This window comes from Metopolophium dirhodum, chromosome 8 (genome assembly GCF_019925205.1).
Source record: "Metopolophium dirhodum isolate CAU chromosome 8, ASM1992520v1, whole genome shotgun sequence".
NCBI lineage: Eukaryota > Metazoa > Arthropoda > Insecta > Hemiptera > Aphididae > Metopolophium > Metopolophium dirhodum.
The window spans coordinates 34739815-34761278 of NC_083567.1; the positions used below are offsets into that span (position 1 = coordinate 34739815).

General features: G+C 30.2%; 1 protein-coding gene across 1 annotated transcript; it reads left to right on the top strand.

The window, feature by feature from the left end:
• Positions 1-9320: 9320 nt before the first annotated feature.
• On the top strand, positions 9321-21171 carry LOC132950980 (uncharacterized). The gene is made up of 2 exons (XM_061022626.1): positions 9321-9456; positions 20621-21171. The coding sequence occupies exons 1-2, from the start codon at positions 9448-9450 to the stop codon at positions 21158-21160; spliced, it is 549 nt and encodes a 182-aa protein (XP_060878609.1). The 5' UTR covers positions 9321-9447; the 3' UTR covers positions 21161-21171.
• The last annotated feature ends 293 nt before the right edge of the window (positions 21172-21464 follow it).

Sequence of the window (21464 nt, forward strand, 5' to 3'; positions counted from 1 at the left end):
TATTTATGACTATATTATTATTGTCTATACATTATTACGTACGCGTATAAAGTCCGTGTGTGCATGGATTACAATTTACAACACAACGGTGTTATTATATCTTACAGACTCACTCTCAATCGACTGAATATGTTTAAACTCCTATAGGTAGGTACCCCATAATAATAATTATCATAAATTACATTAGATCGACCAAAACCGTATTCGTTATAAACGTTTACGTTTTTGATTATTATTTATAATAATGTGTATTATATATGTATAGTGTTTTTAGATATAAACCTAAGTGCACTTTTATTCAAGTCGTCAACGACTGAGAGTTGAGACACACACATACGAGTATTATATTATTAACTCGATTTACCTTCCATTACAGTCTACAGATATAATATTCTTACAGTATATTAGAAATGTGCTCATATAATATTATGGCGGCCATCAATACGATTTTTAGTGTTTGTTATTTACATGTTATTTAGTGTGGTTATATAATATATTACGTTTAGTGTTAACACGGAATCACAAAATTATTTTCTACTTACAATAATATGCGCACACGTACCTACCGACACAAACATTTTCTTTTCAACTATATTTTTCATATTTTTTTTTTTTTTTTGCGTCACTCTCTATATTATATTATATTTATAGATAAAAAATATTCTGTCGATAACAATCTTATTCTTTTTGTTTTTTGTTTTCATCCACTCTATTGTCTGCAGCCGTCTGTATGTATACGATACATGGTTTTACTACAGGGTTGAGTAGACTCCAGTAGACCGTGAAAGCTAAAACTACTCTCCTAATATGATACATAATATGATAATAAAACCTTGCGGTGTATTGATAAAGTTGGATTAGTATTACATTATTATATAGTAATACCTATGTCGGGCTATGTCACAAAAGAAAGTCGAACGAATTAGATTATTTTTAAAAACCGTTTAATGTTCTCCATAAGCTATAATGTTCGTTAGGTTTTTCACTAATTTAATTTAGACGTAAATCAGTATATTATGTATATAATATATATTATATAGAATTGGATTTGAGGCATTGCAGACTATGGTTTCCATCCAAGTCATTACTAATTAATCTGTATAAATACTTTAGTAAATGTATTCAAATTCGGGTATTTGGAATTTCCAAGTAAACCCACAACATTACTAGAGTATAGACTATTATAGTAGCTTGTACTCTGCAAACGTATTACATAGTTATGCACAACGAAAACTAAAACACAATAAAAGAACTTTCTATACATAAGTATAAAGTCTTAATTCTTAAACCAGCGACTATGAAAATAATAAATAAATGATTGTTTGAGGTCAAGAAATGCATTATCGAACAGAATCTTATTTTTTTCATAATAATTTAAGAATATATATAAGCAGGCACGAGCACGTTTACAATATACATATATTAATTGGCACAGAAAACGTTAAATTAAATACCTCCATTGTTCATTTTTACGAACATAATATGTCATGTTTTATTGTTTTATTGCATAGTACCAATTGGCTATTAAACTAAATCATTTTGGTGCGAGACTGCGAGATAGTTTTCTAATGTAGTCATATGAATAGTATAATAAATTATTGTAAAAATTATAACGGAATAGTTGATATGGTTAAAAATTTTAAAATACATAAATAGTTAGTTTTTAAGACTTAGATATTTTAAATATATAGTTATCAACATGGCCACACTCAGGAGAGAGACCCATGGTTATAATATTTCTACTAGTGGCCACAGTATTATTTGCTCGTTATTTCTATCTTTGTTCATCTCGACCTAAGATGGTATACAGAATGTAACAAAAAGACCTGACAGATGAAATAACTTTTGTCCTAATCAATATTTTATGTTTTTTTTATATAAATAATTTATAGTCACTTGCGTTACATGAATAATATAAAATAATTATTTTTATTTTTAATACTGAAAATAAAATTAATTATAGACAATTTGTAAACCTGATTATAAGAACAATTATTATTGACATGAAAATATTTCCTAAGTTATTTACTAACCATATCATTTTCACAATTTGTGTCATACGTTTAAATAGCTTTTTTTTTTTGTCACATCTTCTTGTTACAGCATGTATATCAATAATGTATTTACTACATATAACATAGGAATATATTAGGTAAGTACTTCTATAAAGTAAAAATTAAACGACATTTTTTACCTAAAAATTATGATCCAGTACATCCGAAATATAGGTGATTATAAACTTAAAGGTTGCTGCCTATGTATACAAAATATTCTCGCTCTATACATAGATTTAAAAATGTTCACTTTAACTCAAAGCGGTATTGGACCATTCAACATTGTGCACTACAAGTTTGAAGTTGCATAATTCATTTGCATTGATCGACGATCTATCCAGTAAGCATTTAATAATTAATACCTAATCGTTGCGTCAGTAAATAATGATTGTATAACAAAAGGCATATTATGTTCTTGTTTATGCGTGAATAAACCATATAATGGAACAATTAATTCATTTTTGGATGAAATATTTAAATTTTTAAATCCACTCATATTAATTTTTGACGACATAATATATTGTTTCCCTACCGAAGAGTTTTGTTATTTTTACAATAGTTAGAAACATATCATACCGCACGCACTAGCTATTATATCATAATATATCGAACAAATTAAAAACAATGAGAAGTCACATAATATTATACGTAGTTACTGAGAGGAATAATGATTCACAGGATTATCGGATTTTACCGAAGACAATTTATCGAGAATAATTAATGATCACCAGTGCATACTACAGCCATGATATAGTTACGGAAATGATCACATATTTTATATATTTTATACCTAATTTTTGTTTTCGAGGCCAAACACCCTGCACCTCACCTGGGCGTATATACCACCGGCTATAGTATTCAACGACGATATGGCAATGATTTATGACGTTCGCCGTGTTTCGTCTCCATAATATTATACCATGCCTATATTTTAACAGATCTACGTTTTGTGTCATATATTATTGTATATTTATTATCGAGGTAGGTACACATATTGTGATGGTCGCGATCGGAAAACGCGCACATTCGTCCGTAACGCGCACTTTCGGCATCCGTAGAATGATGATGATAATAATAATAATAATAATAATATAATGCCGTGCAGCGTAATGCGTATCTATAATAATATGTATATTATAATAGTAACAATAAATAATGTACGTTATTATTACATGACATGCCGAGTAGCGCAAATCGATTGGACGGTGCACCGGCCGAGCACACCCACGTGCGTGTCTGGCCGACCGTCGGCGGGGGACTTGCACTCCTTCCGGTCGTTCTCGTACGGAATATTGATCGTCGCAGTAAATCGCGCGCGGCACGACGCCCACCGCGGCCGACCGACCGACCGACCGACGACCGTACGACAGACATATTTTAATATAATATTATGTATTAATGATAATAATATGTAATGGCGAGTACACCGAACGCAATCGCCGTGTGTAATGTTAATATTATATCGCCGCGACGATATTATATCATTCGATACGCGCGGACACGTAGTTCACCGCAATATGCACGTTGGTTTTATTGCAATATAATGTGCTTATAATATATTATTTACTTACCACCTGCATCAGGCAGGTATACGATATTACGATATCGTCGTATGTTATTATGCAGTACGATCGTATATATTATAATAATATTAAGTATAAAAAAAATAATATATTTATATATACAAGCGGTATCACATGGCATCGCGATGGCCCATTTAAACGAGTCAGATAATACGAGTACCGCATGTAAACATATTATAATGTGTACAAAATTGAAAATATTATATTACAAATACGAATGTTTTAAATAGTTTTCGGCTAGGACTAGGTGTATTATAATATACATAATATACATACTAAGAAAATTGATCAGAAAAACTGCGTTGAGCCTTAGTCGAATGTTGTCTCGTTTTCAAGTTCCCTGGACTGTGGACAATGGCGATGGAGTGGGGATAAGATACCAGAGCTCTCAGATTTTATGAGGGACGAGTTTTTGTGTGTATATATATCATATATCTATTATCAGAGGTGACTGGATTGTGGACACTTGTTTATAAGGAGCGATAGTGATTTAACAAGTGGGTGGCTACATTTGTTATGCTTAAGTAAAATTACTATTATATAATATGACGTATAATGTATATAATAATAATTATTAATCTAGTTATAATAAAAATAATGCTTATCTACGGTGTGCCTGAAAGTTGAATATTGTTGTGTGGGACTCATTTTTCAAGATCGACTATAATTACATAAATATTGTAATTTTTTGTACGTCGGGATAAATAAAAAGTAGAGCAAAAATTAACGAGTACGGCATTATTAAATTGATACTAAAAAATGAACAAACAACATTTGTTTCTTACTATATCTTGACACATAGTTGTACAAATTGTAACGTATTGCTATCCATAACCACCGCTGTATATTAAAAAATTAGTATTACACAATTAACAATGCTAATTATTCATTTGGCATATCGGTTTAATTGGTCGGTCGAGCTCATTTGACATAAACGAAAGACGATTCAGCTAAACACATCACATATAATATTTATGTACACGCATCGCACACAGCTGTCACGCATATTATGTATTTATACATATTATAGGCAATACTGTGGTTATAAATATAAAATTTCCACCGGAATGAACAATAATCATAAAATAATAAACTTAGGTGCATTTCAATTTTGTAGATTGTAGATAATATATACCTATACCAAATTATAATATGTACCATCTAAGCTTTTTTTTTAATTTATGCGTCTGGTGATTTATTTTATTCATCGCAACTCACGAGACAACTCAAGTGTATTTGTAAATACATATTTATTTCATATTATTTAAACATAGTTTATAGAAATCGTATACCTACTTTTTTTATGAATTCATGGAAAACAACATAATCGCTCTCATACAATTGAATAATTTATGTTAATATAGTAATATAGCATATAGAACACAAATTAATTCACAAATATGATTAATTTGTAAATAAATTTGAAAGAATCATGTATAACAAGTCATGTGTGTAACAAAATATGTAGATACCTAAATTTTTGTTCGGATCTATAAATTATCTTTCACAATAATGTTAGTACAAGAAAATAAACTGTCTAATTCGCAATAAGACTCTATGTATACGTATTAATATAATATTATTATACCAAATACCTAAAATTAGTGTATTCATTTTAAAACGATCAACTGCCGATTTCACCAGGGGTATGTAATGATGTAGATATAATTTATAAATGAACAGTAATTACAGACACAATTATGGTGATTGACTTGACGAACATTCGCTCAGGGTCACTGCAAAACCGGTAAAACAATACGTACTCGACGAGGGTGAAACTCTGAACAAACACACGCCCGCATTTATTAATTCATATTTTATGCATATAAATAAAATATAAGTACCCAAAAATAATTTCTAGTCAGGTGGCACTGCTGGGAGCCTTCTTACTCTACAATTAATGTTATTTTATGCCACCACACTTACTTATCATACCTCGTCGTATAGATTGTAAAATATATATTTAAATAAAAAAAAAAAGTACCTAAAATTGATTGACGATAATATAAGACACATTAGTGCGTTACATCTAATTTCATATACAACTCCTCTCAGGCCTATATTATAGCTTTATGCCTATTTATATGTAAGCTTAATATACATTTATATATATAAGCGATGGTGCATGTTTTATATACAGCCAGTACAAGGACTGATTTATAGAGTCATTTTTTATGACCTATGCACAACATAATTTAATTACGCCGTGCAGAAATTTTTCTACTCGGAAAATGCACTATGTACAATACATAACATATAAATTATATTATATGATATAATATAATAGAAATAAATAAATAGGTGGTTATTTATTATCCAAAATTCCAATATCTGGCATTTTTTTAATGTGAAAGATTTAATAAATGCCTTAATTCCTACCCTACTTACCTCGTTTGAACGAAGGTACTTAAAATGGCCCTCGTAGCTAAAATAAAATGTCTTTAATATTTATTTATTTAATAATTATAAAACTAGCTGTATTGTAAAACAATATGGGTGAGACAACTTTACAAGTATGCATATACTCAACCCTACGCATCATCATATACCCAACCTCCATGCATCATCCTATACCCGTGTAAACGCTGACCCGAATTTTATCAAATCCGTAGATGTCCATTGTCCACAAATGAATTCTGTGGTTATCCTTCTCGTGCACTGAAATTATAATATTGTTATAATTTTGTACACACCTGATATAGTGATATGATAGGAACTACTTTAGCGAGTAAAAGCGCCCCACCACATGCGATTCGTTAAAATAATTTTATACGACCCTTGCATATGCGTGTTTGTTGACAATATTATCGCTCGTGCAAGGATTAACAGGTGGGTGCGCGTGTCCACGTGGAAATCGGCGGTGGCGATCTCGATACGTCGTTGCGATACGCCGTCGTGAAATTTCGTCAGTTTTACAAGTTTCCATAGGATACAAACACACAAATTGATCAGTGCTCCAAAAATTAATACGATGTACATAAGGTATATGTATAAACCTTGTTTTAAGAAATATTTCTAGAATCTCTTACGTTTATCAGATCGCTAATTTTTATATGCGGTGGGTGATATCACCTTTAGATATTATATTACAGATATACTACCTATATACTTACCTATATAATATATAATATTATCTAAGTATAATATAATATTAGCACGCAAAAAATATATATATATATAATATAGTATGTAATCACGATGCTGATACCGATATCGATTATTATGACGCTTACGCCGACTGTTACAGTTACACATACCACGTGTTCAACATCATAATATTATAGTCACCCTGCGCAGTTTGAATTCGATTTTTGGGAGCGCACAAACTGCACTCTTGTTACACTTTGAGCTACAAATCCTTGAGTTTTAATACATTTTTAGTGCAACAGATCCATGCATTATACGTATATGTAAACGGAACGGTCAAACGGATATATGACCACATTGACCTGCGGGTATATATTATATGTTTGAGTGTGTGTGCACACTATTCATATAATATATCGTACGTTCAGATCAGACGCCACACACACTATACACTATAATTTATAATAATATATACAAGGGTGTGTTGTTTCCGCGAGCGATACGATAATGGGAATCCACACGTCGATTGCGCAAAACAGCGATTTTTTCTTCTCAACAACGCGTTTCACAGATTAATGATAGTATATTGACAGAGTAACAAAAAACCAATATGATATATGCAATTAATAATTACGGCTAAATTTGTCTGTTGATTTTTTTTTTTAATTAGAAAGTAAAAGCTCTGTTCGACGAGAGTTATAATGTGTATATTGACATATTATACATTTGTTATATAATTTATTATTATAATTAATTTATAGGTGTATTAAAATTAAAAAGTACCGAATATTATATTATAGTGGCTTTTACCACATACGCAATTTGAAAAAGTAGGTATCTAGATATATGTCTATATAACGTATATAAAACAGACAATCTTCATTATTCGTTGAGTTATAAAAAAAAAATGTTGAAAATTTTCGGTACCTACCCCTTTATTTTTTTTAGACTGCATGACCAAAATAAATGCCTTATAAGTTATAATTATTGTTCTACAGTCTTTAAATAGTCTAAATTATAGGAATCGTGGAACTTAAAAATATCATGTATGCTTCATGCATTATGCTAATATTTATATAAAGCGATTGCGATATAAGATACGTTCCTAGTTCATAAAATGAGTACCTATACACGGCATACACGTTCTACACTAATTAAGAATTCTACTGTTTAGATTTTAGGAAAGTATAAGCATAAATACAGATAGGTACCGAATGACTCTTTAAGTATATATATTATACATGTTAAGATGTAAAATAAAATAAAAATGTTTATGTTTTCAAATTCCTGTTATATATTTTAATCAGATAACTGTTATTAAATATTACAATCTCTATTTTAGTTTCAAATTAAATACATAATAATATTATACAATATGCGTACGAGCCATTAATTAATATATTCACATAATATTATGAGAACAAATTAAAACAATTGAAAAAATATTTTTCAAATTATAACAGCATCTAAACTAGAATAACTATTTTTACGGGGATGTCCATCTTTCATTTTTATGTCCCATTGTACGGATAAAGTTGAAACAGACCGCATTCTATGTTCTTTTGTAGTTTTGTAGTTAATCGCGATCGCAATGTGGTTATATGTATACATGTATTATGTTTATGTATATATATAAGGGTGATCAATTTAAGAAATTATTGTAGAAATACTCTTGAATATACCTAATAGACCAATATATCCATTCATACATTTTAACTATAGGGCCCGGATTTTTATGCAAACGGTTTTTTTATTTATGTATGTAGATAAACTTTCAAAAATACGCAAAGAATGTGCATCAAAAATGCACATAAAATTTTATTGATGTACGAATTGTATGAGGTTTTTAATTTATTTATAATGATACAGTTGAAATTACATTAAAATAACATAAAACATAAAACATCTAATGTTATCTAAAAATATTTAATTTAATTGTTAGGTATTCAAATATGTAAACATTTGTTTATTGAATCTACGCATTACGAAACGTCGATAATAATTATAATACATCATTATTATAAGTTGAGTGTAGAATGTAGATGAATATGCATCCAGATAAAAATACACGCTTAATATAACTGTAGAATTTTGTGAATTGCTGTGCAGGATCAGTTGTGATATTTTTTTTTTTTAGACAATTAGTAGTAAAAGTTTTGTTTTAATCACTCATTGTAACAAATGCGATGGTAAACACTAAACGTGCGTTTGAGTCTGTCTAATAAAAACAGATTTTGTCTGTCCCTATATGACTATAATATAATATAGTAATATTATATATAATATTCTATCAAAAGAACCATATTAACGTCACTACTCCCTGGCCCCTGCAGTATAGTGCAGTCTTTGTCTTGGATAACTACTAACAAATAAACATGGCTGGACGCATTATTATACCGTGGACTCAGTGACAATATCATTCCGGGACGGTGGGACATTTACATATACATAGGTATAAGTAATATACTTAAGGACACGCCTACGGATATATTTAATTTGTAATCGTGTCTGCGGACGCAAAGATTCGTTGAATGTATAAGTGTAATAATATGTTGTAGGCTGATTCAAAGGAAACGAGAAACTGCGGTTGTGTGGTTTCCAACAGCAGGCGGCGTGTACCTCCCAAATAAACGTAAGTATAGCCGTATAGGTCACAAGCGGGTGCAATCGATGTCAATAACTCGTTGTAACACTTGACGATAACCTGCACAGTCCACCACTCCATGCGTGGGGTTAGTAAGTCCAAAACACACTTATTTTATTATATAAAATATTATGTGCTATCGTAATTTGTTTATTATTACTTGAGCATCGACTACCCACAAGGTCATTAGCTTACATTTAGGCCATTAGACTATCGTTGTACTTGCATTACATTAATTTATGCAATTCGATATTTTTTTGAAATGTGAAATTCAATTCTGTCCTCTGTGTAATTTGGACAGTGGATGACAATGTGTTTGACTGTAGTTATTACAATGCATGTCAGGCATAATGGATGTTCGTCTTTGCCGTGAGGTATATCTATGTGAGCTCCTATAGTGTGACCAATAATTCTGATCCTATTTGGTGTAACTCTTTTAAACTATAATGAGCGGTTTGGCTGACAAGACTTCAACGGAGTGTTTTAGTTGAATTTTCTCTCAGCTAGTTTTCCGTATCATTATGCCATTTCATGTTCCATTTGTAGATTAATGCAGTATTTGTCTAGATTACCTACTGCTTATGTAGGTTATGTAAAAAAAATATTGTGTTTGGGTATTATTGTTGTTTATTATTGCGTTTCGAGCTTATTTGTCAAGACCCCTGATTTTCTTTTATGTTGCAATGCCCCGAAATCAATATGAAACATACATAGGGATAAGGCGTATAAACAATTTATTGATAAGGCGGGTAACGTATGAAAACACAACGTCCATACTACCCCAAATCGCGCTCACGTTACATACCATCGACACCATCTTCGAAATATAACTAAATACTACCTGACTAGCCAAAGACGATTATTTTTAATATCTCCATGTGTTTAGCCACGACTACAACTCACTAGAGTTATAGCACAAGCGACAAGCATACGAGCTCTCTCGAAAGCTTAACTATTACGCTTACCATCACTGGTAGAAACATTTTTAAATGCGTGCTGAACCAAAATGACTATAAAATAGTTGCAGAAGTCCGTCTCGTAGCATTATCATTGACCAAAGTGCAATGGCCAAGTATTATTTGTTTTTAATTTATATTTATACTTACATATTAATATAATATTATAATATAAATAATCCTTGCACACGCATGTAATGTTCACCAAATATCCACGCATGTCCCCCTCTCGAGGTTTTTCGTTATTATAATATTATGCTATACTCAAATAAATGATAAGCCTTGTGCACGATTATTATTATTATCTTGTACCTATAATATCTTCTCTTCGTTTCTCTCCGACCAAGTTGTAAATGTCTCTGCTAGGATTCTAGTCATAAAAAGATATCCGAAATTTGGGAGAAAAAAAATAATGACACAAATGCATACATTTGAAATTTTAATAGATATCATGGTAATAAATAATAATTTTTTTCCCTGTTTATAACATTAAACAGTGACTTCCATAGCGGTATAGAAATAACCATTATTTTACATTTTGATGAAGGTTCAATTAACGATTTATTGGTAATGCGTTCAGTCTCATTAATATAACGTATGATTACGGCTTAGCCATTCGTACAAAAAAACCAGTTTGGTATATCGTATGCGTCTCTCATAAGACTTAACAATGTGATACCAATGTGTAATATAATATAATATAATATAGGTAGGTAAGTAGAAGGTACATCAATAATCTGGCGATTAATTTTGTCTCGGTATCACTGTGATCATGTAACAGTATCAAACATTTTTTGAATATATTTCAAATGTATTGTTATCTCCTGTATAATATAGTATATACTATATTTATACTATAAATATATCCCATATATATATATATATATACAACCCCAGTGGCGGTCAAATAATTTTGTCAAGGGGGTATGGATGATTTTTTAACATGCACTATTTGGTTATTAAAAAAATGTAATTTATGGTTATCAGATCTTCAACATCGAAAAAAAAGTCATGGGGGTCTATCTCTCTCACCACCCTTTCGTCTGACCACCACTGTACAACCCCGTAATATCGATAAGTATATCGGTTATTATTGTTTTTGAATGAATATAAAAGTCCAAGTTCCAAGTCATTAATAAAAGTACTGGGAATTTTTTACTTTTCACCCCCTCAAAGTACCATCTAGATTTATTTACCCACCGAAAAATATATTGTAATTTAAGATTGAAGCATTTTTAGTGTTCCCAGAGGTGATGACTGACACAAAAATAAAAATAAACACACACCATTGTAATATCAATACACATCATCGGTCTGCACAAAATATAAACCTGACAAAATTGGAAAAGTAGGTTACAGTAGAGTGGTTACTCTGCTGTGATGTCGGAGTCGAGTGTGTCTCGTAATTGAAAAGATCACTATAATGGATATGTTAACTTTGAATTCAATCATAAATCAATGTATACGGGAAACGATTCGGAGCAGATGCGCGTCAGTCAGCGCCTTAATATTAATATTGTACAGGCCGCGAACGGCCCGGTCACCAAAATACTCCGTTACACCACTACTCCACGACCGACCTGTGTGGTATGTGTATATGTGTGTAGTACTTGTGTGGGTGTGTGCTTAAAAACTATGTGAATAAATGTATAACAGTAAGGGTTCAGGCACAATATCAGCGTGTAATTTCTGTTAATAATAACACACGGGCCTTCTGGCCGAACGAATATAATAATAATGTGTAGGTATATAAAAACTCACAGATATGACGGTGCTCGGTTGGCCAGCTGCTACCCTTCCTATAATGTTTATAACAATAATAATAATAATAATAAACGGCACACACTATGCGTCGCTACAACAATTAAAAAACAATATATTATAAATTATTGGCGATTAGCGCCTTACAAAAAACAATGTATACATTTCTGGTGATTAGTGCCTTACAAAAAACAATATATAAATTTCTGGCGATTAGTGCCTTACATAAAACAATATATATAAATTACTGGCGATTAGCGCCTTACAAAAAACAATGTATACATTTCTGGCGATTAGTGCCTTACAAAAAACAATATATAAATTTCTGGCGATTAGTGCCTTACAAAAAACAATATATAAATTTCTGGCGATTAGTACCTTACAAAAAACAATATATAAATTACTGGCGATTAGCACCTTACAAAAAACAATATATAAATTTCTGGCGATTAGTGCCTTACAAAAAACAATATATAAATTTCTGGCGATTAGTACCTTACATAAAACAATATATAAATTTCTGGCGATTAGCGCCTTACATAAAACAATAATATACTTTACGGCGATTCGCGCACGTAATAATTCATCGTTCCGCGTAGGCACTACGGAACGGACTACTCGCCCCTTATCCAAATATTTTGAAAATGTCATTGCGTACCTATAGTAAAATATACGTATAAATGTATGTTCCCACGAATATAATTCCAAAAAAATACCCAAAATTGTTATTATTAAATTTAAAATATCCATTTCATCAAAATGTTACCATCAAAAAATCGTGAGTACCTAGCTATGTGTTTAAAATATTTTAAAATTGTAAAAAAAACAACTTTTATGTGGATTCTTGTTTTAAATGTCAAGCTTTTCGAACCATCATACATTTTTTTATTGACATTTATATAAGGATTGAAACGTAGCGTGCTACTTGATATTATTTTTCTCTACTGCACTGAAAAACATTGAATTCACATAGATTTTTTAAATTATGATACAAAAAAATGTACCAACCATGATGACACGGTAACGTAATTATATTAATCATATGTTGCTAAGGGCAAAATTATAAAGGTCCAATTACTTACAAAAAGAAAAATTGATTCAGATCTTACGGATTATTTTTTTTTTTTTGCAGGTATTATTGCTATGGTAACGTGTAATTATATTATTCATTGGTTGCTAGGGGCAACGTTTATAGGTTCTATAACACTAAAAAATAAATTATAATAATAACTAATAATGTTATATAACATCAATTTCATCTTTGTTATTCTTTGTGAGTTGACAGCTTCAACAGTAAAAAAATTTGTTTCAAGCCCAAAAAATATAGGTGTATAGTATACACTGTATACCTATATATTATGTTAAAAACTTAACAATTTGTGTGAACACTTTAAAAAAACCTAAAAACTTCAGAAATTTCAAATGCTTACAAATAGCTTAAAATTAGTCCAAATATATTGAAAAATATATAGAAGTATATGAACTCGTAATTTAGGTGGTTTAAATAGTATTTAAGTAGATTAATAGTGGAATGTTTCTACGATAATATTCAGTTTGAATTTCATTAAAAAAACTAAAAAATCGTTTGATGAGAAATCATTATTTATATATGTGTGAAATATATCTACGAGGGTGACTCATCAAAATATCTTCTTCAGATGGTTTTTAATTTTTCGTTCTCACTCTTTGGATTGTACGACACACATAGGCGCAACTAGGCTTGAAATTCTGGAGGGGGGGCTAGCAAAACTATTTATTAAAAATAACCTATAGGAGGCTTATATCTAAATCAATAAGGGATATTTTTTTGGAGGGGGGCTAAATCTTAGTCAAGCCCCCACCCCCTAATTGCGCCAATGACGACATATCGAAGTTATACTTGGTAACTGGCCAACGACACCAACTTCAGTTGTTGAAATCGTTCTACTAATAATGTTTCTTGTTGATAATTCTGTGATTTAAGCGTTTTCTATCAATTTTTCTATAACTATTTTTGCCTGGACATTTGAAATATCTGGTGCATGATAATGAACTGACTCTTTCATAATTGTCGCTTTAAAATTGTTTTAAATAAAATATTGTAAAAAAAAAGTATTTTAAATACAAATATTGTTAAAATAAAACGTAACACATACCAGTTTCATCTATTGTTGACGTAAAGCATGAGCTGCATTTATATTTTTAAGAATCGACACAACGCCAAATAAAATTATCACTACCCTTTTTATTATATAAATGCATATATCCGTCGTTTATTAAAATTTGTTTACCTTTTTGGCTTTCAACAAATTTTAAAGGCATATTTAGGTAACAGACATGCGTAACGCACAAACCAATGTCACGCAGCGTGTGTGACCGGAACCGCTCGTCTAAATTGTCATCTATCGATTAGGTATAATCAAATAAAATTAACTATCTGTAACTTAATCTGTATTTGTAAGCGGACCATGATGGAGCCAGAGGGAAGTACAAAGTACAATCACTATCACCGTCAATAGCATTTTCTCTATCAAATATAGCTAAAGCATAAATCGTTTTTATTGATATTTGAGGGAATCGGGAGATATTGTATTAGAGATAATTTTGACAGAGATATTTTATACTGGAGATATTTTGACAAGATATTTTTAATGGAGATATTTTATCGTATAACCATCTACGAGTAGTTTGTCAAAATGTAAACTTTAGAAGTTCGTAAAAAGTATCAGTGCCATTACAATCAAATTTTGAGAAAAACTTACAAGGAACCTCGTATTTTCAAACCTTGGTAAATATTATGAATTTTTAAATAAAAAATAATTTTCGAGATGTTGACAAATATTGTCTGCAAAATTCAAACTTCAAACGCTTGTAAAAAATCTACGTGGATCAAACATTTTTATAACTCCAGTATTACTTATGAGAAACTTTCTATTCAATTTCCATGCATTTTAATCGATCATTTAAATGAGACTGTCAAACAAATTTGAATATTTCGATCTCACGCAGATTATGATGAAAAACAAGCATATAGGTATTTTGTAAAAAGTAGCCTATGACATCACTACGATGCTGGATGGATCGAGGTAGACCTTATAAAAATCGGTCGATTAGTTTCTGAGGATTACCTCGAACATACGTAAAATATAATATAACGTCTTTATATAGTATAAAATAATATTATATTATAATTTATAATAATATATACATGTACTGCAATATAATATTAATTAAAATATGTAAATAACAACTTCAATCGATGTCCACGCTGTTCGCGCAATAAACTTTGTTTATGTATAAAGCTAACAATAATTATACATCATAAATTATTTTTATATTATCAGAATACAGTATTTTTAAACGTTACCTTAACATTATTAAACCATGAGTAATTATTTTAATACGAAACCATGCTATGCATGTTACAATATTATGGGATCCAAATTTTTTTTTTCAAAAACTATATAATATTATCAATTATTATATAAATGATAAATATTATGATATTCTGCAAATCACGGAAATACTATCTGTGATTTCTCGTACACGTATTTGTTAAATACAGGTTTAAAGTTACCTACTGTAGTAAAATTTAATATTTATATATATATATATCTTATTTTAATTTATCTGCTTGTAAAATATATTGTAATGAATGATGAATTCGTGTTATAGTTAACTACATAGTTAGTATACTAATATACAGTAAAATTTATAAGTAGGTATTTCAAACCTCTACCCAAGTAAAATTAAATACCTATTTATTATTGTAATTGTACCTAGCCACCTAGGTATAAGTATGTTATTTACATTTTAAATGTATTTTTATAGGCTGTAATCAGAACGAAACATTTGATCTTAAACTCAGTCGTATTTAATACAATTCTTCAAATAAAAAAACTTTAATGCTTCTACCTCAATGTATTTACATTTATAAAAATCAACATAATCGTAATTATGTTACTAACTAGTTACCTACTCTAAACAATATGAACATTTAGAATGCATATTATACATGTAAATATATTATAATGATGCAGTGTGTATTTATAGGAAGCTTAAAAACAATCTATTTGTAGTCCTATAAACTATACAGCCTATAAAATATCACTATTACCACATATTAATATTATATTGATGTCACTAAAATATGAAACCACACACATAAGACTTTGAATAAAAAAAACCAAATCAAAACAAAAAAAATCGTACAAAAACTATAAACAACAAAAATAAATTTTAATTTTAATCTCAGTAAAACCATAAACCCAAAACTAACTTTATCGTTAACCCAACTATATTTAAAAACACTAATTCGTTTGTTTCGTTAATATGTTATAAGATCTATAAAATAGCACTAAAACCAAAAGCCAATAGGTAAGTATTAGACAACATTCATAATATTATCGAATGAGTTCTACATATTATTATATTTTACTAAAGTTTAGCATTTAAAATATGAATAAGTAATTCAGAAAACATTTCTAAACAAGAAAACTAGAAAAATACCAAAATGAATAGTAATAAATTAAAGTGAATTTCATTTTGAAGTCGATTAATCTGAGAATAATGCCTGTCCAAAAAGGTTAAATACTAATATAAGAAACATAATTTTATTGCAAAACCGATACATTCCGAAATATTAACAATCAAATATTATATTTAATTTTTATTAATTAGGTACTATATTTAATTTTTTTTGAAATTGTCTTACTATGCTGTATAGAAGAATAAATAAATAGTCTCCGGAAAACTACTCATCAACGTGTCTTTAAATGCATAAAAAAACCCATGTTTTTTGGCACTATAAAAATATTTCCATACACGTAATGAAACACAGCGCTTTTGGAAATTTTCTTATTAACATTTTTTTTTGTTTTATAAAATAGCTATTTATGACAAAACAAATTGTTCCATGAAATCAGTTAAAACTAAAAAATAATCAATTGTTAAACGTCAGTCATTAAATTAAAATGTTCGTAATTTTAAATGTATACCATTACCATTATATAACAATTATTATGAAACTATAAATGCAAGAATATGTAACCTCCTTGGTTCTTTTTCAATTTCATAACTCTATTGCTATCATCCATTCTCAAGAAATCCAAATATCCTTGGTATTTGTATTAACTATAAGGTACAAATAAAATGTAACTGCGTATAGTGTATAGCCGTGTAGGTATACCAAGTTTATTATAGTTCGGGGATCGGCTGAGCTGCATTATAATTACATTTAACTTGCTATATACTTTTAATCAGTAATTATCAATTACCAACCTCTACAGTAGTATGGGGCGGACTAAAAACAGATAAAAATAAGCTATAGTAATAAAGCTAGGTACTTACCTTAATAAAAATATGATATGCAAGGACATTTATAATAACACCTACGTTGAACAACATATCGTACAATAGGGTTACATAATTTTATTAACTATAATTTTTTTTTTTTTTAATGTATATTATTTGATTTATGACAGTATTATGAACAGTTAATTAATAACAAATCTAATAAATATATAGTATTTTAAAATTTTACCATATATTACTTGCCTCTATATTATTATTTTTTATCTCATTACATAACAATATCGTCTACCAACGATATAATATACTTTTATATCTACATTATGCATACCTTTCTATGCAGATAATTACAAAAAATGAAAATATAATATACTAGAAACGTAGTAGGTATACAGGGCCATTTTTAAAGATTAAATTATGGATGTATTCAAATTCTGATGTGTCAATCACACATAAACATCGTTAGTTGTCATAACTCCAAATGTAGTTAATGTCTAATACATTTGAGCGTCGATTTTGACTTAGGACTCAATAAGTGTTGATTTTACTACTATTCAACATAATTAAAAAGACTAAAGTTATATTGTTAGGACAAATACATTATAATGGTATATTAAGATATCATAACGTACGTAGTGAGATTAACTTTCGTAATGTTGTAAATTTAGTTTTTAAATTCGTTTCAAATTGAAACTACGCTGTAGTTGAAATAACCCCAAGAAATGGTTAAAATTGAGATTTTAAAATGGTTTTAAATTGAGATTTTGCAGTAGTTAAAATAACCCCCAGATACGGAACAATGGTGATTATTAATTATGAAAATAAAAATAAATCGCTCCCACGAGGGAATCTAACCCTATACCCCCTAGGTTCAAACGCTATTCAAATCTAGCTCCTTAACCTACCTACCCAACGGGACTACGTACAAATAGTGATAAAATATACCAATTAGATACCAATATGGTTAATCTTAACACTATTTTGGAGTAGAAACAACTACAAAATTAGTTCATAATAAATCAAGATCCTGTTTTAAAACAACATTTTTCTATTTTTTCAATTCAACTACCGGTATTATATTATATTGAATACCTACAACTTCCTAAATTCAACTAATTTTGGGTGTTATTATATGAATTATTATCATTTTTCAACACTATGAGAAACACCGTTGAGTCAACGTATTATTGTGGTTAATATAAATGACTATGCAGTTGATTTAACTAATAGATATTGAGCATTGTAGTTTGATGTTAAATCAACTACTTTATTTTTATATGTGAACATTCTCATGGACAATTTTTATGTGTCTAAATCAAAATTTTAACGAGTAGTTTTAAAGTTATATTACTTTGTATACTTACTACTAAGAATAATTATATATTATATAGTAGTGGGTTAAATAGATATGGGTTAGACGATTTGAATACCGATGTTAGTTATTACTACTGATCTATCAGTATAAATAATTTTAAAAAACGATCGAAATGGCCAAGTGTAATAAATATTACATCTAATACTACGTATAGTTTATATTTTTGTACAACTATTTTTAAAGATTATTATCCTTAGTATAAACATTTTAATAACTCGGAAGCTACTCATTAGAATTTTTATTTAGATACAAATATAATGTCTATATTTTAAGGTGGGGGTGCCAGGGAAGTGCACCTGTTAAAATAATAGTAAAACCTATTATTCAATATGCCTCTGATAACCGCTTGCCATTTTGTTTTAATAATTTCTGATAACACCATAATTAAGTCCGAGTGTAATATTAATAACCTATAATTTACTTTTAATTGATACTGTGCAGCATAAACTATGCGCACAAACACTATCACGCGAGTACCTACCTATATTATATTGTACAGTGTTCTAAGAATTTCTTATCCAACAAGTAGGCGGCGCATTGCACGGTTTCCATCAACGATTGTTCTTGTACTCGATGTGAAAACTTTAACGGATCGTTAAGTCGGATGTATGGGAAATACAATCCACACGACAGTCGTGGCGTGCAAACTGTAAAATGAAATAATATTATATGACGATGCCATGCACTGCACTGCACTGGAGTCCGATGGCCGTGGTGAGAGGTAGCTATTGAATGGACTTTGGCTATTCACATTTTTCTTATCTTTAAATAATATTTAAAAAGATGGATAAGTGGATGTCGCTCTACTGTACAGTAGGTTACAAGTGGGTCACTGTAATGGATGGTGTTAAATTTGAATTCAATGATATAATATCATTGTATAAGAAAAACGATTCTGAGCGAAAACGGTCAGTCAGCCTATGATATTACCAAGTATATTTGATGATATTCTTGTGAATAAAGTAATTCATATATAACCTATTTACGTAGAGCCTTGTTTTAAATGTTCAATCCTTAGCCATAAAAGTTAAACATTTTATACGTTTTTAACTACAAAATAATTAATAAATTATAAATTTGATAAATGTTGTCAAAATTTGAACTTTAAATGCTTATAAAAAAATATTGTGCCTATGTATTTTTCAATAAAGTAATATAAATCGCAACTTATATTTTATCGCAAATAAAATTATTGAGCTTGGTTATAAAATATTTATATGCCTATTTACTTTAATAGGTATAAGTTCTGAGGTTCGATTTTTATAATATTCAACTAAACACTTGTAAATAAATATTTGTAATAAGTATCTCATACATAATCATGATAACATAATGAAGTATTTATAGGTATATCTAATTATATTGTACGCGTGTACGAAGATTTAAAATTCAGTTAAATGTCCACCTATTTTTAATTTTTCGATATTAAATAATAGTATTATGTTTAAAATCATTTTTGTTTTCTGGCTTCAATCAGAAAACATGACAACGTATATCATATTATAAAGTCACGCCTTAAAACGGTTTTTTGAAAAACGTCATCATTTGTTATTCTGCAGCCTAACTGTTAGTCATTCTAATATTTTGTCTACAATTATAACTTACTTATAACCGCTAACAATGTACTGTGTAAACGAGTTCACCGTCCGGTTGTTGCTGATCGCCGTATTGTTGAACTTACGAAAAATTACGGATATTGTGCGCAAATTTCACCGAAACTGGATTGAACTGGAAAACGGTGACTCCAGATTTGATCTGGTTTGTGGCTGTTGCAAATCGAAGGACACGCCGGTTGGTCAAGCCGATTGCAACACCGACTTCGCAATAATAATAACATTATAATAATTTATGTGATTATTCTTGTGTTTAAGGCGAACGACGAGACCGAAGGAAGGACGAAGAGACACGCATTCACGCAAGTAGATCTTCCGGGATCGCGGCCCCGCCGACGCCACGGCCGCCGTTCCCAAAAATCCACTTGTCAGTCACAGAATGTCGCCACTGAAAGCGTAGCCGTCGCTCGCTCCGACTTTCCGCGACCGCCTCTGCCGGTACAAAACTTCGGCCCGGCTGTCTACACGACGACGTGGCAGCCACAGAATTTCGCCACTGAAAACGTAGCCGTCGCTCACTCCGGCTTTGCGCGACCGCCTCTGCCGGTACAAAACTTCGGCCCGGCTGTCTACTCGACGTGGCAGCCACCGAATTTCGGTATGGGACTTGTGGCCGCAGCTCGCTCAAGGTTTCCACCGCCGACGCTGCCGATGCAAAACTTCGGCCCAGCCGTGTACACGTGGCAGCCTGCACGGCCCCCGAGAATGGTGAGAGTGCCAGCCCCTCGCTTCGGGTTTCCGCGACCGCCGCCGCCAACATATTACGTGGGCCCAGTTCACTGCAGAACAAGCGTGTAAAAACTGAATATCATTTTTAAATATTATCTACCTATATGTACTCTATATATTTTCTAAATAACTATTCTTGTAAAATATTAACTATTGTAATATTATAAAATGTAAAATGTGTTATGTATATAAATTTATAAAGTATTGTTTAAGTACTGCCCAATATTATAATAAATACTTGTCGATGTGAAAACTATTTTGAAATTATTTCTTCGAAAACGCCATAAATATAATAATATATTTAGTTTTTTTTTTATTTTATTTATTATTAAGCCACAACAACAAAGATTATTGGCTGATGTTAAATTTTACA